General features: G+C 35.7%; 3 protein-coding genes and 1 non-coding gene across 5 annotated transcripts; 3 read left to right on the forward strand and 1 right to left on the reverse strand.

The window, feature by feature from the left end:
* Positions 1 to 657: 657 nt before the first annotated feature.
* LOC143470879 (G2/mitotic-specific cyclin-B3-like) lies at positions 658 to 7,860 on the forward strand. 2 transcript variants are annotated; one of them, XM_076969165.1, is made up of 9 exons: positions 658 to 700; positions 1,016 to 1,158; positions 3,006 to 3,107; positions 3,274 to 3,461; positions 3,589 to 3,892; positions 3,970 to 4,113; positions 5,894 to 6,202; positions 6,378 to 6,485; positions 6,648 to 7,860. In XM_076969165.1, exons 1-9 carry the CDS (start codon positions 673 to 675, stop codon positions 6,792 to 6,794), a joined length of 1,473 nt encoding a protein of 490 aa, XP_076825280.1. In that variant the 5' UTR covers positions 658 to 672; the 3' UTR covers positions 6,795 to 7,860. The 2 variants fall into 2 exon arrangements, with proteins under 2 accessions (XP_076825280.1, XP_076825281.1); XM_076969166.1 differs by lacking the exons at positions 658 to 700; positions 1,016 to 1,158 and adding an exon at positions 1,259 to 2,765.
* Positions 7,861 to 8,968: 1,108 nt separating this feature from the next.
* Positions 8,969 to 9,050, reverse strand: Trnal-uag (transfer RNA leucine (anticodon UAG)). The gene has a single exon. It is a non-coding gene; the product is annotated as a tRNA-Leu (tRNA).
* Positions 9,051 to 12,836: 3,786 nt separating this feature from the next.
* LOC143471192 (telomere repeats-binding bouquet formation protein 1-like) lies at positions 12,837 to 15,268 on the forward strand. The gene has a single exon (XM_076969586.1). It carries the CDS (start codon positions 12,886 to 12,888, stop codon positions 14,734 to 14,736), a length of 1,851 nt encoding a protein of 616 aa, XP_076825701.1. The 5' UTR covers positions 12,837 to 12,885; the 3' UTR covers positions 14,737 to 15,268.
* A 3,650-nt stretch (positions 15,269 to 18,918) lies between these two features.
* Positions 18,919 to 27,171, forward strand: LOC143470562 (neuroligin-1-like). The gene is made up of 12 exons (XM_076968778.1): positions 18,919 to 19,279; positions 19,365 to 19,547; positions 20,595 to 20,753; positions 20,900 to 21,136; positions 22,108 to 22,270; positions 22,483 to 22,630; positions 23,664 to 23,899; positions 24,099 to 24,235; positions 24,379 to 24,553; positions 24,825 to 25,064; positions 25,289 to 25,466; positions 25,602 to 27,171. Exons 1-12 carry the CDS (start codon positions 18,979 to 18,981, stop codon positions 26,601 to 26,603), a joined length of 3,159 nt encoding a protein of 1,052 aa, XP_076824893.1. The 5' UTR covers positions 18,919 to 18,978; the 3' UTR covers positions 26,604 to 27,171.
* Positions 27,172 to 27,221: the final 50 nt, after the last annotated feature.

Here is a 27,221-nt window from a genome sequence, read left to right on the forward strand (position 1 = left end):
TTAAAGTCAATAATTTTGTGTTTAGTTTTAGTGAAAGTTATAAATTTGTACTTGTCAAGAGTTTTGTAATAATTGCAGAATATCTTGTTTGAGTAGTTGGAAAGAATCTACCGAAATTAGATTAAGGTCAAATATGTGTGCGTTGTAACAATTTTGATGTGCTTCGATGTTTTTAAGCCTGAATGTCGTTTACCAGATTTGTTTGAATTGCTTAAGTTACTTAAGTAATCTGATAAAATTTACTTAATAAAATTTCGTTACTCGAACCCAGCACTAGCCAGAAGCAAAAATGTAAACGCGTGTTAATGTTGTCGATTGATTTGATACGCTACGGTGACAGCCTCAGCACAATATCAATACTTACGTCATACTTGTAATAGACGCTTGGCCAATCAGCGTGTCGGAATATTTAGGCACGAATAAGAGCACGAAATTTGAAAGCTAAACGCTCATAGATATCGCAAGGGAGTAATTTTTAACGGGAAAAAATTAGGATTGTTTATCGATCGAAGTGGACAGCAATTCTTTCAATATTAAAATAAGCTAAAGTTTGAAAAAATAAGATTAGTGCAGATATGTTATAAGTTCCGAATTCGATTAGGGCCTAGGATAGTGTTGTTTTTAAGCGATGATGCTAAGTCGAGGTATTGTCATAGCCTATACCTGCGTGAAATGAAAGGAGATCATGCAGCAGCTTACGGTATATAGAATAACCTAGGGCCTAGGTTATTGTCAGTACTGACATACTGCTGTCTGTTAACGCTATTAGGTGTTCCGTTTGTGAGACAAAACACAGCGGCGAGCGATGTTTTATTACCGCAACGTTATTGTGTTAACTAGTTTCACCTGCTGTGTAGTGTTTTCTTTGATCACAAAACTTGTTGCATACCGGTTTATATTTTGTCGGTAATAGTATTAACACAACGCCCGGCGTAACCTATTATCCACAAGGTAGGCCTTAGCGTATGTTATTTATGACCAATCTTATTGATAAGTCATTTATGTAATTGTAAAGATCAGCCTGTAGTCAACTGTGTTGTTATGGACATTATGGAAGATAAGACAGACGAGTATGAAAGACGGCATTCTAGTTCTTGTGGCAAAGATATCAGTGTTTTGCAGCAAATGATTGAAATCTGGAACACAGCACAGCAACAGGTACTCACAGACTTGAGCAATAAAACAATGCCCGAAGCGACAGAAGCGTTTATTACTGCTGGGGATGTGCCGCGAGGACGATTATTCGGGGTTTGTGCCAATCCGAATTTTACAACGTTTTACTCGAACGAATACTGAATAGATTCGTATCGTCACCAAATGATAAAATTTCATCAAAGAATTGGCAAATCATACTTGTAACGTGACATAATTCCTAAAAATTAATGATGAATTGTCGATTTGAAAAGTAAAATCTTTAAATAAATGACTTTCAGTAAGAAATGTTAACTCTAGTTTAGCATAGCCTGGAAAATATCTGATCATCATTTCTTACCTGAAGTCAGTAAATTTATTAGTGATATTATGTTCGGTTTTGTCATTTTTAGTATATATTTGTGTTTGCCCAAATTTTCCGCACAGACGACCTTTGTATCGGCACATCCCTAGTTAACACTATCCAGTTATTATAAGTGATTTTTTAGTTTATTTGGTTGTCGAAAAGTTGCTGGCAATATAGTACATAATAGTGAACTTTGTAAAGGAAAGTATGGCTGTTTCAACATGAAAAGTATTGTGATTAAGGGCAAGAATCAGATATGCAGATTTAGCCAGATAGCAGGGTTTCTTGATTAGGTCTGCACTTACCCCTAGTTGGTGAGGGAAATCATTGTAGGAGGGTGACAAAATCCATCAAGTTAAACAGGAATCGTTGATTGAAAACAGACCATCTGAACAAAACCCATCTTGCAAATTTAACTTCATTTTACTGAGAGATGCAAAGTGAAATGAAATCATAAAACACTAACATGGGCTTTAAGAATATGAGAAACCAAAGTTTTTTTCTACAGGACCCATTTGATATGTTTTAAGCTTAACTTATACTGAAATGATGAATATATGATATATTATAAACACTATATATAACATAAACTTGCAAGCTGTGCAACATGAAGAACATATCCAGTGAAACTTTTAGGAGTTTGTTTATGTTGGTAAAATGTATAAAGGTTTGTTTGTGTTGATGATTTGTTGTGTTTGTTGGACTTGTGATATGGTCTGTTTCAATTTATACTTTGAACTTCTTAACATCATGTTAATTTGTTTATGTTTTATTTTTTGAAGAAAATATCCACATGAAGTAGGTTTGAATTTGATGCATTGATTTGGTATTGAAATTGAGAAGATTGGGTGGAATATATGAAAAATAATGCTGAAAATGATACTTTATATATTTGTTAAACTGGTTTGAATGCAATATTATGTATTCAATCTTTGGCAACCTAATGTGTACATTAGCAACCACAATAGCAACATATTTTGACAGCAGTTTTTTTGTAAGCATGTTTAAGCCTTGAAGTATGTACAAGATGGTTTGACAATTGCTAGCAAATGCAAGTAAAATATATGGCAACCGTCAGATGTAAATATTCAGATATGTGATCTGTTCTTGAATTACAGATTTTTCTTTTTTTTATATTAATAATAGTACCAGTAGGTATGGTATATATAAGGCTGTAAGTAAAGTGCAGCATAAAATGTCAGAAAATTCAATATTTCAGCACTCTAATGTTTTGACAAGGAACCAAAATATATCTGATAATGGCCAGGTAATAGCTTTACCAAAAAAATTTTCCTGGATTCTTGCTATCTTTATCTCTAGTTTGTAAGCACTATGTGAGCTTTGAGTGTTGTTGATTTGTTCTACATATATGACATAAAACAATGAAAATATATGAAACATAGGCTATGACCATTTAAATCATGGTCCAATAAAAATGAAATTGATAAGAAATTTGAAGGATTTATATTTGCTGTTAATTATAAAAAGGTTATTTCTTGTGTGACAGAAAATGAATGCTGCAAACTTAAAATCTGCATCCAAGAGACCTGCCAGCTCTCCAGCCAAGGGCTCTGTACAAAAAAGATCAGCATTTGGAAATATTACTAACGTGAATACACAACAATAAAAATCTTCATTGCCATGGATGTTATACTTTTTATTTTATACTAAACATTCAGTAGTATAAAAACCTTTTACAGCACAACTTTTTTATGTGAAGGCTTCATCATAATATTGTTTTTTTATGGCCATACCGGTATGTTAATTTTTTGCAGGCCATCAAAAACACAAAGCAGTTTGAGCTCAGACCACTGGTGGAAAAATTAGAAATCAGCAAGCCAACAATAAGGAAGCGAAGATCTCTTCGATTGCAATCTAAGCAGACTTTGCAGAAATCAGTGCCTGACATTAAATCTGATGACTCAAACTTGACAATCAATTCATTAGAAACTGCTTTTTCCAGGTATATATAGATATTTGTTTCAACCTAAAAAATTTTTATAATGAAGCGAAAAAAAAATTTTTTCTCTTGTCTGTATGGTTTTGATGTTATTCATGTAATTTAATGGGCTGTTCCTTATCAATTACAGCGCACACAACAGCAGATCAACGACCAGGGATGAAGCAAAGTCATCTGAAACGATGGAGGTATCCCCAGTGCCAACATGTTATTATGAGTATGAAGTATCTCCAAAAAGAAAAGAACTCAATTTTGATGATCTGGATGCGTTTAATGCTACCAACAACAACGAAGCACCAGAATATGCTTTCATGATATTCGAATACATGAGATCAAGGGAGAAAAGGTTTGTCATTAAAGCAAAATACCTGGCAAGTATCCAAAAAGAAGTTACTGCTGATATGAGAGCCATTCTTGTGGATTGGATGGTTGAGGTTAGTTGCATATTATGATATCTTAAATCAAAAAATGCATCAAGTTTAGCTGAGTGTATTTTTTCCTCCCCATTCAGGTACAAGAAAACTTTGAATTGAATCATGAAACTTTATACCTTGCTGTAAAGTTGGTGGATCATTATATGCAAAAAGTTAACATCATTCGTGAGCGACTTCAACTAGTTGGAGCCACTTCATTACTGGTTGCTGCTAAATTTGATGTAGGTAGAATTAATATCTTTTTAAGTTAAATCTGGTTTAAAGTATTTGTGAACAAAACTTGTAAGCAAATGTTATTGGCCTAAAGTTTGTCAATGAAACCTAAATTAAAAAAATTAAATGAAATTCTTTAGTAACTTTTGGGAGAATGTATATATTTTGTATAATGTATACAGTACTTGCCAAGTGAAAGTGGTTGTTGGCAGCGGCAGATCTTGAAATTTTAAGGTGTCCAAATCGGTTTTGTTTCAGGGAATTTCCCTATGAGAGAATGTCTTTAACTATACAAAAAAGGGGGAGGTCGTTGCATTATGACATAAATGAGTTTTATACAATGTCAATTATTTGGTCGAAGTGACTGATCCAATTTACTTAAAGCAAAATTAGCTTGTTAAATGAAGCGCGGCAAAAGTAAACTTTCATAAATACACAAAAAAATTAACATTCCTGAAAACGATTTCATCAAAAAATACCTGCCAAAAGTCTAACGTAAGTTATCCGACTGATTTCCAACTTTAGTGTTAAATTTTTAATAAGTCATTATGGTTAGAAACATTGTCTAACAAATCTATCAAACAAACCTGAGGAAGATAGGTTTGTTCAACGAAAAACCATAGAAAGATTTGTGTCATTTGTCCATAAATATTCGTTAAACTATTGGACACCAGATGCGATTGCCGCACGTCAACGCATTCACCAGCAATCACACGGGAACAAAAAAAGTTTGTTTTTGCATCGCACGATTCGAGGGGGCCTTGACCGGTTATGCTCCTGACATAACGGTTCTGTGCATTCAAACATGGTTATTGGGAACCTTTGGGTGGTAAATATATAGACCACGAAGATAAATGGATTTAAGTTAATATATAGCTTTATAGCCTTCTATTGAGTAACTAAATAGCCAAACAAAACGATTTTAGTTAAGGTCAGGTAGCCTACGTGTATAATGAGGTAAAAGCGCACAGGCCAGGGACTGGCTTGTAACCTAATTAAAATTTTGACAGTTAGCTAACTTATTGTAGACCTCGACATTTCAATTGTACCATCAGCTCTGTAGACCACATTCTTGTATAACACAGCATAGTTGACGTCATATTCGGACTAGATTCTTCGCCAATTCAATGTGCAGGCAAATGCGTGTGCGTACGACGGCTGGTTGAATATAGCATGCGTTTCCTGCTATCTTGTTTTGCGATTGCCTTGCCTTCCAGCAACGCACACGCATCTAGTGCGCTGACATCTTTTGTTGACATAGTATCGGTTTTATGGATTGATGTCTTTGAAAGGCAGTTTTGGTGAAAGTAAATTACATATATTGAGCAGATTTATCTGTTTTCTCAAAATTTGTAACTCTTTTCCTACATTACCATAGATTTGCTATATGGTGATTAAGTCGCACACCGAGTTAGTGCCCGATATTATTTCTAAAACTGCGTATTGGCATGGGACTTGTTGGATACTTTGCTTGCTGCATGAAGCGCTTCCCTTTTGCTCTGTGCTCACTTTATTAAAAATTCGGTGCGCATTGTTCGGCAAGTTGTACTGTATATGTGGGTTGGCGCCACACGGTAATACTGTCCCCTGGACCCACTACTGGTTTTGTGTATGTTGTGTGTTGCCTCATGACACAAGATTAATTAGACGCCTTTCAAGGACTATAATCGTGCTATATAATAATTAAAACGTCTCCAGTTGTGACAAAATCTTTTCCACAGACTCAGTAAGTATTTGCAACCTATGCATCGCGTTCTTGCTAAACGTAAACAAGTACATCACACGCAGGAACGCCACGCCCCCTATGTGGACGACTTCTTGTACATCTGTGATGATGCTTACACAAAAAAGGATATGTTGGCGATGGAAAGATCTATACTTATCGTGATTGGTTTTGACATCAACATCCCGATTGCCTATCGCTTTCTACGACGGTACGCCAAATGTCTCAAGTCCAGCATGGAAGTTTTGACTCTGGCCCGTTTCGTATTGGAGCTTTCCCTGCAATGTTACAATTTCGTGGATAGGTCCGCATCAAAGATGGCGGCAGCCGCGTTGTGGCTCGCTATTAAAATGAAGAATACACCTCACCAATGGGTTGGTATTTTTAAAACATGGTTATTATAGTAAAAAACTTTTTAATAAAGTACAATTTAAAGACGCATTTGTTGCAGTTTTACCCTCTTGTTTTCTTGTATACGATTTACAGCAATATATCATAATTGCCCCTTTATTAGAACGTTATAGTCGTGTTTGTTCTGTTTTCTTACAGGACGACACGTTGCTCTATTATACGAGCCATGAGGAACGCGAAATCTTTGACCTTGCTCATGAACTTAACAACATGGTGAACAAATCTAAAGGAAAGAAGCTTAAGACGGCAAGTCATTCAACTTTCTTTGAAGTATCAAAGCGCTTTGACTTTGTCGTCTGTCCTACACATCAAACTTCTTTTGTCCGTTTGTTTTTTGAACTTTATACAGGCATGGTCGGTTTCAGGTGGTGAGCTTTCGAGCAAGCTTTTTGATTTTCTTTTTTGTAGGTTTGGCAGAAATACTCCCATTCAATCTTCTACGAAGTTGCAAAGACTCCAACGCTATCCGAAGATCGCATAGAAGACGAAAAGAGGCGAATTTACGCCAAATCTGATGCGTCGTTCGACAGCAGCAAAGACTTTTTCGAACTTTAAAAATTCTTTTTTAATTCTTTGCACTATTCATACGTCAAAGTTCCAATTTTACTTGACTATTCCGGCCGCCGTTTATCGATCTCCTTGGCGCCAACTGGCTGCGATCGAAAAACTCGGGTCTTTCAGCGTAGTAGGGATTTACCGCATTTCTTACTTTGTTGTTTATATAGTTTTCCATCGATTATGTGTCAGTTTCAACCTTTGTCTTGCACGAACATTTTGTATTGTTACGCCCGAAAATCGTATTTTATCTCTTTCGAATTCACTTAAATTACTCTATCCAAATACTTACATACTCTTGTTACGATTCACTACAACACAAATTAACGCATCAAACACAACACAATGAAAAGAGACACGTTGCACGTGTATAGGTAAGTATATTGTCAACAACACGTTTGATTCATCTAATTGGTCTTATTTCCAACTTTCCATTTCTCCTGTGCAGATTTTTGTTTCATCGAGAATTTTAAGTTCGTATTTTAGCCGGCCAATGTGGTCAGCCGTTTTTAATTGTACTTTTACGCGTGTGGACGCTAATTTTAACGTTGAGTCGCCAGACTGCCTTAGCTCGTAACTTTTATCTTTCACTTGCAGACTGCTTATTTTTAACTGCTAATAGACGTGGATTGCGTAAAGTGTGAACGCACTGCCTTCAAACTAAAGTCTCTATGCCCCACAAAACCTGTTCAATGTTCATGTTTTGATTGAAAATAGTTTCAGTTCATTTGTAATGTAATTGCATTTAAAGGTTATTGCATATTATGACGTCAACTCTTTTGGTGTACTTTGTATATAGGTGTTTCTAATTGCGTTGTTTAAGCCGTCTGGGTCACAACTTACGAATTACTGCGATTATGTCGACTGCCCGCTTTGATGTTAATTTAAACGCGATTTGACGATGACGCAAATACGTAAACAGATTTATAATACGCCAACGCTCGAAATAACATTGTTCTACTTTCAAATTCTTTCTTTTTGAAAATTCAAGATTGGAAATAAATTCCTGTTTCAAAGATAACTGCCTCATTGATGTAAGATCGGCATTAAAAGTTACGTCCCCGTAGAGTGTAGACAATGAAAGGAGTTCTGTAAGCGCTAAGCAAAGTCGAAACAGACGTCATTTTGATGGTTGTGAGACGCCCGGTTATTGACATTTGTCACTCAAATGTTTCGAAGCTATTTCTTGAATAAACGGCTGGTCCGCTGCAATTTGTTTAAATTAGGAAAACGCATCTATTCATTAAAAAAAGTAATTTTAAAGCAAATTAAACAAGTCGCAACGGCTACGTTTAAGTTCATAGGCCTATAGTTGAAGTGAAACATTGTAACGCACCTTTGCCCTATAGATGTGTAAGAAGTGAAATCCATCATGACATACGTCAATTCTGACCACTTGAGTGTATTTATGGAGGGTCTAGTACTCTAGTAGAAATACTTTGCCATCAAAATTAGGTATAAAAATTAAGTATTAACATTTTGTATTTCAAATAGCAAAATTTCACTGGATTCATTCAATCATGCTTAAATTCTATTACGCCAAATGCGATTAAACAACAGAAACAATCTTGGAACACTGGCAGAGTTTTTATTTTTTTGCAAACGCAAGCTAATTCAGTGGTTCTCAACCTTTCATGGTTCGTGCACACTTACAGTGACCCTCAAAATACATGGTCCCTGCTCATCAATAAAAAGTGTAGATTGTTAATTGCAAAAGACTTTTTACTTCACTAATGCGTGTGCAGTAACCTTCGCGCCGCTAATTTTACACAGCAAACACAAAAATGTGAGACTTGTGTCCATCTTTGTATCGTCTTCTCTTACTACCACACTATGTCTCACTGGTGAGGCATCTGCTTGTGGCCCCAGTAGAACACCCCCATGAACCCCAGGGGGAGCGATAGGGCCCCAGTTGAGAAACCTTGAGGTAATTCATTCAGGGTAGGGTGGTGGAGAAATGAAATGGTTTTAAATTCTCTCCAATTGTCAAAGTCAGTGTAAGGCTGTAAGTAGAAACTTGATTTCGATTTACATGAAATGATTACTTTCCAAGTTTTAGTTAGTATGGTCAACTTTCATGTAGCCTATTTACAGATTTAAAATTTACAGAAAAATTTAAACATGTATTTTTAGTGTGTAAAAGTTACGTCACATTCACCATGAACCGTAAAGATTGGCAGTGGTGGGATTCGAACCCACGCCATCGAAATGACTGGTGCCTAAAACCAGCGCCTTAGACCACTCGGCCACACTACCGCCACACAGAATGATATGAAATTTTTATTAACAAACCCTATCGAAAAGTCATCAAAGCGCCTGACGTAATACTTTATTCAAGTGGAAAAGACTAACGTTTTCCACAATTGCGGGGAATGGTTCTTATGTTTAAAAGTTTTTATCCAAGTGGCTGCGGTCGGATTCAAACAATGCCATCGAAATGACGGGTGCCTTAAACCAGTGGCTCAGAGCACTTGGTCACGCTAACTGCGGCGAGACAAAAGTGATCAGAGTGACGAGTTTTGGATACCTGCTCCAAGTAAGCATTCAAATAAACGAACTTCATTCTCGTCTTTGACAAGTTGCATTTTCGTGGTTGTTATGTTTGACGTTCGAAACTGCTGATACATAAAGTGTACACACACACAGTAGTAGATTGTAATCTCAGTTGCGCTTTGTCAGCACCGAATGGTCAAATGTGTGTAACACAGTTCCGTGTTTCATTGCAGTGTCATTATAGCTACAGATTGCAGTTCGTGCTGTGTGTATTAGAATGAGATTTTTAGCTAATCATTAGCGTGGATTAAGTAATGCAATCATCACAGAATAGTCTAGAATGAATTTAGAGGAAAAAGTTAACGTAATTGAGCTACATAATAACTAATTGGCTAAAATTAGTATGTTTGGTGATACTCAATCTTCTTTTCGGATCTTACTCTATTCCTATTCTGATGTGCTACTTTGATGTGTGTCATTTCTTGAAGTTCAGTCGTGTCGTAGCTTATGTCATTTACAAGAAAATTACACATAATAACATGTAAAATGTAATATTTTACACAGACATTAATTTTGTGATGTTTTGTGTAACGGTAATTAAAATTCTTTGTTTAGTAATGGCGCGAAACCGTTGTAATGCCCTGATGCAAGGCATTAATGATACTTCTTCCTGCTCAGTGCACCTGATGGAAACCTCTAAAGTCGGGCAACACAACATAAAAAATCAAAAAGTTTGTGATAATCGGAACTTGCATTTAGGCTAGCTCGGTAACCGGGGTTCAATCGATGAGGACTCATCGACAGATTTAATGGTGCAAAGACTTTCCGCAGTCCGTGGATAAAGATAATTATATAGATATAGCATAACATTTAGCATACTAGGTTAACACGGTTCAGTAATCATCAATACTGAACTTTAGTAACCATAAACTAATTACGATTTGATAAATAAATTCTATAGAGACATAGGCCAAAATGGAATTAAATACATGCGGCATAAAAATCAATAAATAATAGCAATCGCAAAACAATGAATAGAACCCACGACTACAGTTTTTTTTGCGTTTTTGTTTTTATTGTAAATATTTAGTTAGATTTTTGTTTGTTGTTTATTTTGATTGTCTGCTAATCACGTGATTATCAGCCGATCAGCTCGAAGCTAGGGTCGAGTTGATACAAATGCACAAGCAGATGACGTTACACTTGTAGTAACTGAGGGCTAGTATACAAACGCATCCTGTGGTTGTGCCTGTGCACTTGTATACTAGACCCGTAGCTAGCATCAGAAGGGAGAAGGATTTATGCTTTTATACGCCTAGTTTTGGTTTCGTCGAGGTAAGTTAGGGAAATGAATGCCATGAATTCTGCTTAATTTTAGAAACAGTTTGGCTTTGCAAATACAAATTTGTCCCATTTTTTGTTACATTGTGCGGTGGTCTACTGGTATATAACTCAAAGAAGTCAAAGGCTCTACTGGAGAGTTTGCTTTCAGTGCACCAGATAAATGTGCTAAAAAATTGTAATGTCAAAATTTGCGTCACACCAAAGTAATAATAAGAACATAAAATATGGAGCAAAACGGAAATTGGACTTAGGGAATGAAGGAAAGCGGCCTGGTTATTTGTAGTATTTACTCTCCTGTCTGTTCAGACTGAAGGCTACCGGTTCTTTTCTCTAGACGAGGGTTTCCCAAACTAGGCCTAGAGTCTGTGACAACCACACAGGGAGTGCGTGACCAATGTTCCCTCTAATTTTTCACGAGTCTGAGCAAACACAATAACTCCCTGAGCGGTCCCTTGGACCACTGTGAGCAACACAGACGTGCGCACTGTGGCCATTATTATGCGTTTATTTTATTTTCAATTCAGGTTGGATTGTTTTCTTGTGCGCAGCAGATTTTCTGTGCGCGGAGACCGTGTCAGCAGTGCGCATTTGCGCACGCGCGCAGCTTAGAGGGAACATTGTGCGTGACCACATAAAAAGTAGTCAGACAAATACCTAGATAATTGCCGCAGTGATTTGCAATTGAAATGGTTTCATCCCATTAATGTTGTTAGTTTTGTTAATAAACATGATTCAGTGTTATTTAATTTTTGTTTTGCATTATCCATCCACACTGATTGCGCAGAAAGATTTGGCTCGACGTAAGATTGGGGTCTGGGAAAAAATAGATTCACAAATAGGAGTATGTCCCCTAAAAAATTTGGGAAACTTTGCTCTAGTGTATTATTCCATATATTTTTTTTATTGTTATTTGCACTTTGTTTTTAGTGGCCATGCTAACCACTGATCGTCTTTATCATGTATTAACGTCATTCTTGCACATTTTAAGCCCTTAGGCTTTGCTGCTTTTTCCCGTCATTGTCTGCTGGCTGAACTGTGATGTTTTTACATTGTAATGATTAGCATTGTATTTTTTGTTTTCCCACTGATGATGATGATAAAAAACGATACGATAATAATGATTAGCCTGAGAGTCTAATGATGTGGATGTTTAAGCCTAGCCTTGTAAAAAGGTTCTATCCAATTTTTATTGTTGCATATCGCTTCGTCTGTGTGACCAATAATGAAAAGTGTGGCACCTGCACACCCAAGATTTACTTACCAAATGCTCGCCAAACATTTTTGTCTTCATGCCGAATTATAATCAACAAACAAAAAAGCCTGCTTGTATAAACACCAATGATTATATTATAAATGAATGATTATATTATATTATATTTGATATTATAAATGAACAAAGAACTGAGACTTCAGTGCATGCCATCACTTAAAAATTTGCATGTTTGCACGCAAGATTTCTTATTGAAAACCTAGTTTATCATTAATAAGTTACCAGTAAAATGTTGCTGATGTTGGAATTTCTGAAATAATCATAATCTCATGAAAATTCTTTTTAGCGGTGTCACGAAAGATCAAATTTATATGCAAATTGCAATTAAATTGCCAAGTATATATCCAGTAGAGTTAATACTCCTTAATTACTTGTATAATTCATCGCATTTACTTCAATTGCAAAAAATTTATTCAGCAAATAGTTCACTGCAGTCACTTTTTCTGTAGATAATAACCACTTCTGCAGAAATTTGAACCGAAAGTCCCAAAAACACCTTGTTCTCTTACTTAGAAGTCCACAAATTCTATATATGCTATTGAATACTTTTTATAAACACATGTAGAAGAAACCGGATTTAAGCTTGTAAAGTGTAAGCTCAAAACAGCAGATGATTAATTAAATTAAATGATTAACGAATGTGATAGCCTATTTAGTTTGTGTAATTATATGTGCTGGTAAAGGTAAAAATAAAAAAATTCATCAACATTCCCCCTTGTTTGAAAAACACCAATAGGATTGATTCAAACTGGTTATTAAAGTAAAACAGACAAAACGCAAAATCTCTCTTAAAGGCATATACAGTAAAGAAAAATCACTGAATTTCAAGTATATGTATATTTTAATGTCATCAAGGTAAAAGTAGTCTACATGAGTGAAAGAAAATTGTTTTATTTCTTATACAGCCTATTTTTTTCTTACCTTGTTGTAGATGTAGTAATCAATTTAGAATTCTCATGCAGAGTTTTTTGTGACTATCAAATCATGTCAGTTGAATCTATGGACATCAGTATTTTACTGGACTTGTTGCAGTTGGAAAATGAAAAGTGTCCTTCAAAAGATACAACTTCAGCGCAATTGGTAAGTCTAGAATCTTTGACTGGAATGTGCATAGAGCCAGAAGCTACTAAAACTCTGAGAATGCTAAATGGGTTATCCATAATATGGAAGTTATGTTGCAATACAAGGAAACGAAAAGTTGCACAAAATTGCTTGTTTACATTAGCGTCGATATCACAAAATGATGTCTATGCACAACAGGAACTTTGCTGTGAAAGTGTGTTTTCAAGCATTAATATCCTTTTAAGCAGTGAAAACATTTGTGTAAATATGAGAACTTTTGCGACATATTTTGTTCTTTCTCTGGTTTCAAAAAACAAGCAAGGACAAGATTTCATTCGTACATCTGGCTGCCTAGATACATTGATGAAGTTGTTTGCCAAATATGCTGAGTGTTTTTTTTGTCATGCCACCAATAATGTAATGGAGGCAGATAAATCTTATAATTATGCTTTAAGTGTAATTATCAAAACATTGTCATATGCTGTTAATGTTCCACAAAATGACAAAAATCAAACACAAGTGAGTAAAATTTTTCCATGGGTTATAAATTCAATTCACAAGATCAGAAAACAACCAGACACCCTTGGACTACTTTGTACATTCATATCAGTCACTGTAGAAAATAATACTCATTGCCAAGAAGTTGCACTTTCCTGTAGGTGCATTGAAGTGTTTATTATTGTCCTGAATCGGGCTCTTTCTGACCAAGAAAATAAGAGCATTGGTGATGTAATTACTGCCCTTATTCACTCTTTGCCAACAGAGGGTCAGCACTGGTCCAAATTTATTGCACTTGGTGGCCCACTTTTGTTAATAAGACTTTTGGAACACCTTCCTTCTGAGTACTGGGCTTCCTATCAGTTGACCGAAACTCTTGGACTTCTTGTTCATTGCATGGAGCAACAAAACCTTGAAATTTTAGTCGATGTTGACAAAGTTGCACAGGTTATTGTAAAGTTGATGAATGAAATGCCTGAAGATCAGTATTTTCTGAAAACAGCAATTAAGCTGCTTAATTATTTTTTAACTTCTAAACGTCCACCATTGAATGAGGATAATCATTCTCCAATTTACTTAGATCAAGCCCAGGAGGAGTGCAGGCATCAAAAAGTTAAAATGCGTAAGTATTCCAGAAAATCTTTTGACAATGTTTGTCACTTTAAATCGCAACCTGTTATCGAAAATGAAGATGAGATTATTGATGTTGAAGCTGTTTCAGATGTAAGCTGCGGTTCAAAAAGAGTTGTAATAACACCACCTATGGTGTGCAAATCTGGCCAAAACCATTTCAAGGTACTGCAAGAAAATCCCTTTCAAAATCTTCATAGTTCAAGAAATGACATTCAGAACCAACCTGATTTTAATAATAATAAAGTTTTGAAATCTTCAAAGTATAAAACAAATGTTAGCCACTTGAGTTCAAACAAATCTCAGCGTAGTACACAGTCTACTGTTGGAAGTATTCAGCGCAAGGCATTCATAAAACCCCAAAATCTCAGTTTACGTTATTTTTTAAAGCCTAAACTGAAACGTCCATCCCTTTCAAAATCAATCGCATTTACCAGTGAGAGCACAAACTTAACAAGACCTTACAAAACTCCGAATGAATTGAAACAAAAATACGTGGAACAGTGTGATATAGATGATGCTGTGTCCCTATGTACTGACATTATAGAAGATGAGTTTTTGCGCTCAAGAAGAAGGAAGTCCACTGATATCCCTCTCTGTGGAACCAGCGGAGTATTTCAATTCAGTAACAAAAAGCACCATTAATTAATGAATGCATTTCATTTTAAATGCTGTTTCATTAGTTTCAAAAATGCATAAAATCGAATGGAATACTCATGAAATATGTAAGCAACCAATCCTTTGTTTTGGGTACGTTTTCTGTCTTACATAATGCGAGAAATATGTTTAGGTGTTTAAATTTGCCATTAAGGATTGCTTGCTTGTTACTTGTTTTTAATTTATATATATATATATTTATTTATCGTTAAAAGACTTACGTTTATGTTATTAGGTTTGGTTTATTATATTTATGTTTGTTATGAAAAGAATAAACGTTTCTGTGGTGTGTAAAAAAATGCTGCTCATAGAGCTTTAAACCCTGCCCCAATTCTTGTGGTGCGGTAAGTTTTGCCATGACTTTCTGTAATAACTTTTCACTCCGTGAACTGCAAGTGGTTTAAATTTTTTTGTATGGTTTTCAAATTGTGTTTTTATTCTTTTTCAACGCCGACATCTGCCGCCTACAATTCTTTTTCTAATCGGATTTGCGCGAGAAGTAAAGAGAAGAGTAATCATGGCTCATGCAGCGAGGTCGGGAGAGGCCTTCTTGCTAGGCTGAGCTTACAGACTAACTACTGACGTCTGACAAATTACATGGCCAGATTGCTGCAGTTTAATTCCCAGTAGACTAGAGTCGTAAACAAGGTTTGGCGTCATACTCATGATCAAGGAGCCGTATATGCTGAAATTTTGCGATTTCCCTTGTTTTGTTCTACGACCTACGTAATGGTTAAAAAAGTGTGTTAAGCCAATCAGAGGGCAGCATTGCCGGTGTGGTTTATCATTGCGGGATTACCCTAGCAAATGGCGTGTTAAGGAGGGGTCAAACACGAAAAAATGGCATAAAATCTTTGTTTGTTTTATACCGGAATTTACTAAAAGACCGATTACTCGAAAATCCTACATGGTGCTTTCTGAAGTTTTGCTAGTCAATTTAGTATGCTTTGGACTACCGTTCCATAAAATGCCATCAAAAATCCATGATTCAAACTTTTATTAACAGAGGCCCAAAATAAACACTAGAATTTTTGGCCTAAAAAAAAACAATTTTAGCTACTGTCATGCTAATTTTTAGCCAAATTCTACACGCGAACTGCTAGAGTAATTCCTAGGCTAGAAAACAACACCAACCATGCTGTATTCTGAGTGGTCTAAACATGTTTTTTAAAGCCCTACGTAGGACGTTAAACAAAATCATAGAGATCTTCGGTCTGACGGACGCCTCCTTAAAAACGTACAGGTCATATGTTTAGGTTAGCCTAAATCGTAGACGAAATTTCATAAAACTTAACTTTTTTGACCCAAATTTGCAGTTTTAACTTTAACGTTCTATTGCAAGAGTTAGAGATATGTAATTTTATTAGGATAGCATAGTATATAAGCGTAAGGCATACCAAAGTGACATACACAATTTTAGGGAGCCCCATGCACGGTGGAATTTTTGATTTATTAAATTTTTAGTAATTTCACTTTATAACAGAATAAACCAAGAAATTAGGCTTTTTTACAATCATATAGGATGCTGTTATTCTCGGATTGGTCTTTTTCCGACTTAAATTCGGCAACTACTTCTCGTCGTTGGAGCCCCGGTTATCTACTTCTAGACACGCATTTTCATTACATTTTTTCTATCTTGTATTGCCAAAATTTACAACAGTTCATCATGACCGTTGAACAACTTGCTGCATTCGTTTAAGGTCATAGACAGCATTCGCGGAAGAATGTGGTTATAGAGCAAAGTAAGTAATTAAAGGTAAGCTATGGCATTAGAATAACTGTTCTCGGAGTGATAGCTTAGTAAGCTAAGCCTTTGCAATATTGCTTTAAAAACAATGTGAAACGCAGTTTACTTGTGTTAAGTAAATTATGATATTTTCTTGATAGGCCTTAGTGGCAGTTTTCAACCCACTTGAATTAATAATATAAAACAAAAAACATACGTTCAAGGTCCAAATATTAAGGGCATCCTGAAAATTTAGTATAGAATTAACTAAATCGGAAAAGTCAAAACAAGAAAATGAACCGATGACTATACTAAGGTTGTTTACGCCAGTTTAACATGCCAATAGAGGGCTGGATAATAAACACCGTTAGTTCGTAGGTGGACATATAACTTGTACAAACTTATCAGAAAACAAATTTGCACAAAGAAGAAAAGAATCATTCACACAAATTTTATTCTGTTATGTATGAAACAGTTCATATACTTTTATTAAAACACATGAGTAATTTCCTTATGTACAGTATAGGCCTATACGTTTGCACTATGCATTTTTCTTATTTCTTTATCCGTTACATTTTACAGGCCTGAAATTACTTTAATTTAATTCGTTTTTGATAGTTTGACAGCAAAAGACATATCACATATGTCTAAACATAAGCAGGAAAATCGATTTTTAAAGGTTCTAGATCTAAAATCACTTTCCATTTAATAGCAATGTAGGGTATAAAATTAAAAAATATAAATCAATTAGAATTAGGGTAATGGGAAATTCTGAAAGTAGAAAACATATAGCGACAGCAATCCTAGGTTAGAGCATTGACTACTTTTCTATAGATATGACAAGCTTAGCCTATATCTTTAATATCATTTATCAAGCTATATTTTCATCTCATGATCCATAATGTAAGTCACAGAAGCGATCTTACTGGGTTACCGTACGGCCGTGTACCTATTGTGGATATGGATATGGTGCACTCATGCTTGCATGCATTCGATATAGGCCTAATTAACAATGCGCGTTTTTGCAGAGTAAAAAAGTAACAAAAAATTGCCATTACAGTATATATGGGCACCACTGTTAGGAAAGTCAACAGTTAAGCATGTTCCTTTTTCCTAGTATCGCTCGACAGATGAAAGAAATTGCATTTTTACCACAACACTGTTCATACAAACAAGCATGGTATCTGCTTTGTCCCTAAAGCGTTTTCTTTAGTACTTAAAATCATTATAAATTCAGGAAAATATGAGTCGTATATAGTATTGCCATTCGGAGTCACGGTGGGTCACAGTTGTTAAACAGTGAAGGACCCCTGGCCTACCGTAGCTTATATTGTAGCCTATAGATAAACAAAGTTAGACTATAGCCTACCTCATGCAGGACGTGAACGCAGAGTTTTTAACTAAAAAATGTCTGGAAGCTTAATTACTATAAAGACTTCGCGAAGTAAGTATATGAGCGAAGCACAGCATAACTGATCCTTATTAGCGAAGGATGATTAATATTAATCAGAGTATTGGCGAGTTAAAAATACATTTTCGATTTGGAGCATTAAAGAAAATCGTGCCGCCTTACCGTGAAAGACATGATCAGCTCATTTTATCGCTCTGACGGCATTTTTCTTTTTCTACTCGCGCGCATTAATAATAAATGTCTTCTGACGGAAGTTTATTTAAAAAGCGAGAAGATTCAAAAGTGTGGATGCAGTGCTTGCGATCAGTGCAGTAGACTACCGGAAAAAAGTTTCTTTTGGAATTACTGACTCATATCATTTTATAATTGAAAATATTCCTTTTAGGATTTTCTTGCTTTGTGTCGGACTTTTCCCGTTTAGTTTTAGGTTTTTCACTTATTTTTACACTAAAAAATTTAAGCAAAAGATTCAGCATTTTCATTTGATAACTTGTTTAGCCGCAGTCATTTGAAAAAGAAGTGAAACTTTTTTTGACAGCGAAAAGCTGTCACTGCTTGCAAGCCTTTCGCCCTATTGATCGATGTCTTGATTCTTGCCAATTGGATTCTGAAAGAGTAGTTTTTCTTGTGTAGCCTTTTAAAGTTGCTCATTAATGCACTAACGCTCCGTTGCAACTTGAAATCCATATGGGAACAAAACCAACATGTTCTACTTTGTTATTGTTAGAGGCAGCAATAAATATAAGCAATAATACAAACTTAGATATCCGAAAATTGACCTCAAGTTGACACGTTTTTAATAAAGATTGTGCTGAAAGCTTAATTGAGATGCGTTAATGCGAAGAACAAAGATGGTATGAAGTTGTCATATAGTAAGCAGACAGGTGTGCAAATAATCATATATTTAGTTAACAGGCACTAATGAAACTTTTGCTTGAAACCAGATGATACCGTGGAAGCCAACACTAATATTTTTTTCATATTGTCTTTATGATTATGAACTACACTATTTAATGCTGACTATATAGGATTTTACAGAAAGTCATCCAATATACAGTATAGGTATAAGGGTGATACTACAAACCACATTAGGATGTTTTTTGCGGCAAAATGTTGTCGTTTCTGGCTTCTCTGGTTGGTCTTGTCCGTTGCATTTATGAACATGTCCTTTGCGATACGCAAACCGTTCACCAAATTTCGAAAACGCCGCAGTGCCTCCATACGAGGGGGCGAGAATCTGCCTTTGAGAGTCAGAACTACTTCAGGTCTTGTCGAAGGAAAAAACGTTAAACTGTCAAACTACACCATTGTAAATCAGTACCTAGGCATCCCGTACGCTGAACCTCCGATCGGAAAATATCGCTGGGCAAAGGCTATGCCAAGAGTCAAAAACGGCAAGTCAATAGCTAGGCTATACCGTACACATGTTATGTTTGTTGATACGTTTGTTAACACTTGTCATGTTTACGCGATTTTTAGATGTTTATTGGAATGCTACTTACCACCGTGCAATTTGCCCCCAATCGTTACAAGCTCCTTTGCCGGAATATCTTTTACCAATCTGGTATCAAAAAAATAGCGCTTTTATGAAAAGTTTTAAAATGGATGAAGATTGCTTGCATCTTAACATATACGTGCCTGTTAAAAGAAAAAACAAAGACGGTACGATTTTATCTTTTATTTTTCAGAAAATTTTTAAAGAGACATCAATGGCTTTACCGAAACTTTAAAATTGGATATTGTTGTTTATCCATGAAAGGTTTATTATTGTAAACCTCATCATACATACATTAAATTTTATTTATTTTATCTTGAGACATAGCCTACATGCAATTAAAACAACCCGAGTAGTTCAAAAATCATGTCACGGCATATGACAGTTTCTTTTATACCTTTGCTTCAAACCCTTCGTTACGTAGGTGGGATACTGCAGACAAACGCTCGCTAAAGTAACGATAATTTAATTTCACACAATGTTTTGTTGCCAATCGATTGGGCTCGCATGTTTTCCACACAGCTTTCAATTCTTCGGAAAGATTTCGCCACAAGTCAATGCCTTGGATTTTCATGCGTAACAAATTCTCTCCACGGGTCTTATTCAACGCAAATTTTTTGTCGTCAAAGTGACATCGTGAACGTCATTCCAAACATAATTTTGATTTCCTCACATGTGATTTCTTATATAGTTACTTGTTTACAGATGACGCCGATTACATGATATACGCATAAGTACTTATTCATTTCATTATTCTAAAATAAATGTATTTACCGATAATAATGAATAAATAACTGAATAAGTAACTATGAAACCGGTCACCAGTTCGGGCAATTTCACGCCGGTGCATAGAATTTTGTCAATCGTTGTGGCAGCTAGTGTTGTGATATAGAGAACCCCATAAGTGAATCTCGTATAGCTTCTGTTTTTCGATGCAGTTTAAGTCTGTAACGTTAGCGTCATCATAGTGACATTTGAAGCGGTTCTAATAAAAATTTATGCGAAGTGGTTAACAAATATTTACTACAAAAAACGATATTGTCATAGAACTGTCAAATAAATAAAACGCAAGGACCTCCCTGTTGTTAATTAGCCCATTATTAAGTAAGAAATCCTATAAACGTTAATAGTAGCCTAATATCTCATGAATGCCAGCACTTTTGGCACAATGAAATTGAGGTGAATTTAAATGTTTTTGATATTGTCATGCCAAGGTTCTCAAGCGATGGGCATTACCGGGAAACTCCCCGTGATGATTTACTTTCACGGTTTCACTTACTCGGAAGGTTCTGGAAACTTTTTTGATGGAAGCATTTTGGCAGCTCACGGAAATGTAATTGTTGTAACTTTCAATTACAGGCTTGGGATTTTAGGTAAATAAGAATACTTTGTGATATTTTGACTCTCTTCATTTAAGAACTTTTAAAAAGTATTTGGATTTGAAATTGTTGTTTCTTTATTTGTATTGCTTTATATATGTAACACCACCACTGAACTTCTTACTGGTTACTGGTCGCAGGATTTTTAAGTAATGGAGACGCAAACTTGCCAGGAAATTACGGGTTATGGGACCAACTTCAAGCAGTAAAGTGGGTTACTCGTAACATAGGGCAATTTCAAGGTGATAAGAAACGAATAACCGCGTTTGGATCGGGCGCGGGTGCTGCAAGTATTGGCATCCTGATGCTTTCAAAACAAACAGAAAAAAACGCTAAAGACGGGATCAAAGGTGAAAGGCCAGTAAACATCACCCAAGGTACATCAATCTGAGATTGAATGTACGACGCTGTCCAGTTACTGCATGTTTCATCGTCACAAGTCACAACAACATTTTCAAAGCACTACTTTATTGATTTCCGTTACTTTCAGTAATATAGTTGCGTTTCTTTATGCAATGATCAAGACAGCTCAACTTGCCATGCTTTTCTTATATTGGTGTATGGTTATGATTTCATTGTGTGTTCTGTGGTGGTAATCGCGTCTGAAAGCAAGATTGCACCGTTGAGAAGTTTTCTCCTTAATGCAAATCGATTGAAACGTGTGGGATTTGTTTTTAATTTTCCATTCTAGACTTTAATTGAATCTGGGTGACAATTTTGGATCAACTGAAAGTATAAAACTTAGTGATAAAAGACGTAAAAAGGATTAAGTTTTGGGACAAAACATGAGTCACGAACAGCACTGTCTGATCCGAATATTAAATAGTCTTAAATTTGTTTTCCAGAATCAATTAATTTTGAAAACAAAATGTCAACTTTGTCTTTTAAATTTGCACAAGCGATACTTTTAATTTGATTTCAGCAAAATATGTTTCATCGATTGTAAAACTTGAAGTATCATTAATTACTGATCTTTCTTAAGGATCAAAGCAATAGTAACCAGAAAAATGTTAATTGAAGATAATAAACGATTAAATATTTGTGTTCGATACGATTTGTTTCCCTAAGACGAACAGTCGTGGATAAAACGAATGCAAAGTCATACAACAACAGCAACTTACCGCTAAGCTAGTAAATACGTAAAAATTGCAAAACATTTGTATCTTTATATAAGATTTTTCGCCTACGCTTCATATTTTATAGTCACAATAAAATGTATCATTCAAATATATTGAAAAACGAAAAGTAATTCCTAATGATAAACCTAACAATACTTGTTAACGCATGCTCACGTGAATGTTGCTTATTACCAACATTTAGATTTAACCAATGTTTTTTGCACTTAAAGCTCATTTTCGTTCCGCAATCTTGCAAAGCGGGAGCGCTCTTTCCCCGTGGGCGCTTGCAGATGATGCTCCTATGGTGGCTAAGATCAGGCCATCCCTGGTAAATTGCAGCTCATCGTCGAAAACCCCGCAAATGGTAGACTGCCTAAGGAGTAAAAAATGGAGGTGGTTTCTTAATTTTTTTATTATAAAATTTTTATTGCACAAAACTGGGCTATACCTGATAATGCTGACGAGGTTATTATTGTCTTATCAGAGGTAAAGACAAACATAGAATGTATTTGAGCTTTCACGCTTTTTACTGCGTATAATTTTTGCTCAATTTTTCTAAAATTTTAAAGTTAAATAAAAAATGTTCAATGAACGCTTTTGCTCAGAGATATCATGAAAATTGTTGAACCCACTCATCAACAACCACAAAAGAAATTCAGTCTTCTCTTTGGACCTGTGCTAGATGGTAAAAATGGCTTGTTGGTTGATTCGCCGCAAAACATAATTAAGGACAGGGAATTTATTAATTACAATGTGAGTGAAGTATTAAGATTTAAAAAGTAGCCGGCATTGCATATTGCCAAAATGCCACTTCCCTGCAACGTTTGCAATTTTACACTTGCTGGCAAATAACTGTAATGATTTATATATTTATTTCATCCATTTTACTTAACCCATATACGGATTATTACAAAATCTGAACTGCGTTATGCTTTTGTATCAAGCATTCCTTCAATAAAGCACAGTGCAGAAAGCTTTGTCAGGGTAATTAAATAGCTAATTTGTAAGCTTATCTTTTATTTACTTAGCTTGTATAATAGACACTTACCAAAATTTAAATAGGTTAATTAACCCAACTTGATTTATAGGAACTAGAATTCTTGTTGTTTAATTAGCATATGCATTGCTCGAACTTTGCCGTGCTTACACCTGAAATAAACATATATTTTTAGGCTAAATAGGCTATACGTACGCTATACTAAACATATTAGGAAAAAAGTTTTAAGGTGATACAATATGTGTGATAGATTGCTTGCTTTGAGTAAAACTGAAAGTAAAACTTGTAGTTTACGAAATCGATCAACTCCTAAATAAAGGTTCCTTGCGGCAATACTTGCAACAAATTTCATTTTGGTCATATATGAGTAAAAACAATGGAACAGTTAAGAGATTTGCAAGGCTTTTTCTTGTCTGTTTTTCTTTTAATCAATAGAAACCTGGTTATTTTTGCTGTGGTTCGATAAACACGAGACGCTTGAAAGTTTACAGCAAAAGACACGAGCTCGCTTTCACCTTTCTATAATGCTTCGCTGTGAATGCCCTGCTCAAATTTTCTAATACGAAAAACAGAGGCTTGTCAAAAATCAATTATTGAATTAGAATATTCGAAAATAAGATTATAAGAAAACCAGTTGACGAAGTAAGCTATCAAAAATTGTTGCAAAAGTTATCAACGTGAAAATTTCTTCATCAAATGATTTTGAAGTTGACTTTGTCAACTGTCTTAATGTGAGTATAAAGCACAGGCTAAAGTTATGTTTGGTCGTTGACGAATGTTCTTTTTCAGACTATGATTGGAGTCACTCGAGGTGATGGTTTCGGTTACGTTTCAAGCAAGGAAACTACAAAGCTGTGCCGTAAACCTAAGTATCTATCTTGCCCTTCGAAATCAGTTTACACAAAAAGAGAATTTAATATAGATATGGATTCCCTTGTTTCTTCCTTAACCGGGGCAGAGGCTGATAACTGCAAAGCAATTTGGAACGAGTTTGTTGACTTTTTATACACCGGCCAGTCAAAGACGTAAGTTTTGTGATATCCTGCAAATCGAAAATCGAAAGAAACAGGATTGGATTTATCATTTCACTATCATGTTCGCATGATTTTTGTAGCATGTAGAGTACCTTGTCGGTTTTCACTTCTGTTATGCTATTGCCATACACTATAATAACAATAACATTACATAAAATCATAACCTTGATTTGAATATTGGTTATAACAGAGAAGAGAGCGACTTTAAAAAGGCGTTAGTTGACATATCTACTGACCTGCAATGGGTGAAACCTGCCATCAGTAAAGCTGATGCCCAAGCCGCCATGCATCATCCCACATACTTTTACTCATTTGATCATCATCCTGGTAGAGTGCTTCATCATTAAGATTGAGTGTTTCTTTGAAAAATCTCCCGCAGGCTTATTTGATACAATTTGGTGATACAGTAATCAAGACAAAAATTTCATGATAAGAATAATAATAATAGTTTAAAATTGCTTTCAATGTAGGGGAATCACCCGAAGGTGACTGGTTGTCTTCTGCCCTTGGGGAAGATTTGCCTTTTGTGTTCGGTGCTCCGTTTAACCCCAAGGCTTTTCCGCTGTTTCCGTACAATTACACCGACAATGATGCTATGCTGAGTGACGCAATAATGACCTACTGGACAAATTTTGCTTCAACGGGGTAAAAAATATTTTCAAAATTGCAAAAAAAATAGGCCAATATAACCTCTCCACTGTGTTATTTGTATACGTATATGATTTAAAACTTGTTTAGTTATAAAGGATTCCTAGTTCGTAATTCCATTCATTCTAATATTCCCAGATATTGCTTCTAAGCTTAAAAAAATTTTATATTTTATTTGATACAATACTGTAGTTTCTAAAGTATTAGTATAAGCTTAGGCATTTAAGTTTCTAAAGTTTATGTCAATTGTTTTTTTCCCGTTTTTTAGAGATCCCATGGAAGAAAGAAAGCAGGAACCAACTTTTAACACAGAAGTTCCTAATGCGTTTACCGAAATAGACTGGGTTAATTACAACTCGGCTGAACAGTCTTACTTGCACATATCCACCAGCCCTAAAATCCTGGATCATTATCGCTGGCTGAAGGTCAATTTATGGGAAAAGCTGGTGTCCAAGCGAAGCAGTTTTACTGCACCATCGTCTGAGTCAGTACCGACATTAGCTACCACGTAAGTGTGAAAAACCGTTGAGCAAGATTTTAAACAAATTTACTTTCAATGTTAACGGAGAGCATATTCCTCTATAGTCTATATAAACGTGAAATTTCAGTTTTGTAAGGATCTTTCACGGCGTTGCCATTCTTCAAATTTTCCAAGATATTTAATTTTTATGGTTTGAGCAATGCATGGGCACGTGATGCTGGGACGGTCTCATATAGATAAGTGTTTTACAGGGAGACAACAAACACGCAGATGACTACAACAGAAGATTCCAAACCTCAGGCCAGAAAGGAAAATAATGGTTTGCAGCTGACGCTTGCACTAGTTATGGGATTTCCTTTGATAGTTTTAAACATCCTTGTGTTGGGTCTTTTGCTATATCGCAAAAAGAAATACAAGTATGAAATGGAGGTAAAACGACAGGTTTTTAAAGTCTGTTTATTATCATACACAAACTCAATTATATATCCATTCCTTATCAAAATATTTTGCATATGATTAAATAATATTTTAAATATAATATGTTGCTTTTCTTTATTGCTTTAGAAACTACGCTCGGAGCTGAAGCATTATCGAAAACAGCGAAAGCCTCCGACAAAATTCAATAAGACACCAATTAAGCCTGGCGCTGATGTAAACCAAAATGATAAGCTGAACCCCCCAAGCTACATTAGTCAAGGTTATTCTAATTATGATCAAATGAAAAAATCCCAGACGCTTTCGTCTCATCTTTTATCACCTGCGTCTTATAAATCGGACTCTGGCGTGAATGGCAACTCTGGAGACAGAAATTTTTTGCATCCATCCGAGAATCTGAAATCAGGCTGTGGATCTGTTGAGCCTTGCTCAAACAGCGGCAGCGAAGGTAACGCTTCTCGCGTATCCAAAGAGATAATGTCTTTCGATCAAAAAGGAGACGAACTCGCCCTTGCCAGAAATGCTTATGATTCTCTTGCTGATCTTGCCTTCGTCCCGGAAAAATACGGTTGCTATCCCAATGGCTGCTTCAGGAATCGCGAAAGTTGCACGAGTCATTGGCCTCGGAACGAATCCAACAATGGTATCAACTGCCAGGATCCTAACTTGGCAGACAAATTTCAAAAGTGTCTCTTGCATCCAATTTCGCAGGTGGACCAGTTGAAGCAGATCCTTCCATCAACTAACCTCATTCCCAAACAAGACTCCAGGGTTAGGTGCATGTCCGCAATGGCTTTTACCAATTCTCCAGACAAAGACTATTGTCCCAGCCTGAACTCCACCACGTCGTTACCAAGAGCTTGCATGGGGAGCAAATCCCAATGGAGTGTTGAAACCACTCACTACCCAACTACACCAAGAAGCGCTGTGAGATGCACAAAAGGTATTCCAAATCGCCATAAAAATGTTACAACGAACATTGATGGACAAGGAAATTTTCGCGATGATGGTTTGACAAGCACTTCTTTAGCTGCCGTGCTTTGTCCTCCGCCGTATTTTCATGAACACTCGAAAGCAAATGACCGCCGGTCAGCGTACAGCACTTTCAGTTCTGTTACCACAAAGCTGTAAAAAGTAGAATGCTTTGCAGCAACATTTTTGCTGCATTAAACCCACTAGTTTTATACTCCATAGACCTACTCTCAGACACCCACATGCATTCATTTAGTCTTTTCTTCACTATTGCCCCGAGTGAATAAATAACCTAGAATCAATAAAAAATGAATAAGATTCAATTGCCTTTTTTCACCAACGTTACACCTTAACTGTATATGACGTGATGAGATTTGTGTCATTTTCACTTTGTTAAATGTTTCATAAAAGTTTGTCGTTCTATAAGTTTATAAGTTTAATGTAGCACCCAGATTGATTTACCTTATACATGCATGCGTATATAGCCTTTATATTCTGTTATATTTCCCATGACATATCAAAGTCCATTCATTCCGTATAACCTACCAATTCGCAACAAAATAGTTTATGTAGCAAGGTATAGTTTATGTTTATACGAATGTAGGAAGCGAAGCTATTTTCGTAAGACGATATAATGACCAGGGCGGGCCTGAGGCCAATGCGAACGATGCGACTGCATTTTGGGCCTCGCGCAACTTAGGCCCAATACAAAAAATAACAATTTGACTTTTATTTCCCACGTATTACAGCGTTATTTTTCAATTTATTCACGAAAGA

This window comes from Clavelina lepadiformis, chromosome 9 (assembly GCF_947623445.1).
Source record: "Clavelina lepadiformis chromosome 9, kaClaLepa1.1, whole genome shotgun sequence".
NCBI lineage: Eukaryota > Metazoa > Chordata > Ascidiacea > Aplousobranchia > Clavelinidae > Clavelina > Clavelina lepadiformis.

Coding starts and splice junctions, on each gene's coding strand:
- LOC143470879 (XM_076969165.1), top strand. CDS start 673: ATGAAAGGAGATCATGCAGCAGCTTACG. Junction 3,108..3,273: donor CATTTGGAAATATTACTAAC/GTGAATACACAA, acceptor AATTTTTTGCAG/GCCATCAAAAACACAAAGCA. Junction 4,114..5,893: donor TGGTTGCTGCTAAATTTGAT/GTAGGTAGAATT, acceptor CATCACACGCAG/GAACGCCACGCCCCCTATGT.
- LOC143470562 (XM_076968778.1), top strand. CDS start 18,979: ATGTTTTTTGCGGCAAAATGTTGTCGTTTCTGGCTTCTCTGGTTGGTC. Junction 21,137..22,107: donor GCCAGTAAACATCACCCAAG/GTACATCAATCT, acceptor TTGCACTTAAAG/CTCATTTTCGTTCCGCAATC. Junction 25,065..25,288: donor GTACCGACATTAGCTACCAC/GTAAGTGTGAAA, acceptor AGTGTTTTACAG/GGAGACAACAAACACGCAGA.
- LOC143471192 (XM_076969586.1), top strand. CDS start 12,886: ATGTCAGTTGAATCTATGGACATCAGTATTTTACTGGACTTGTTGCAG.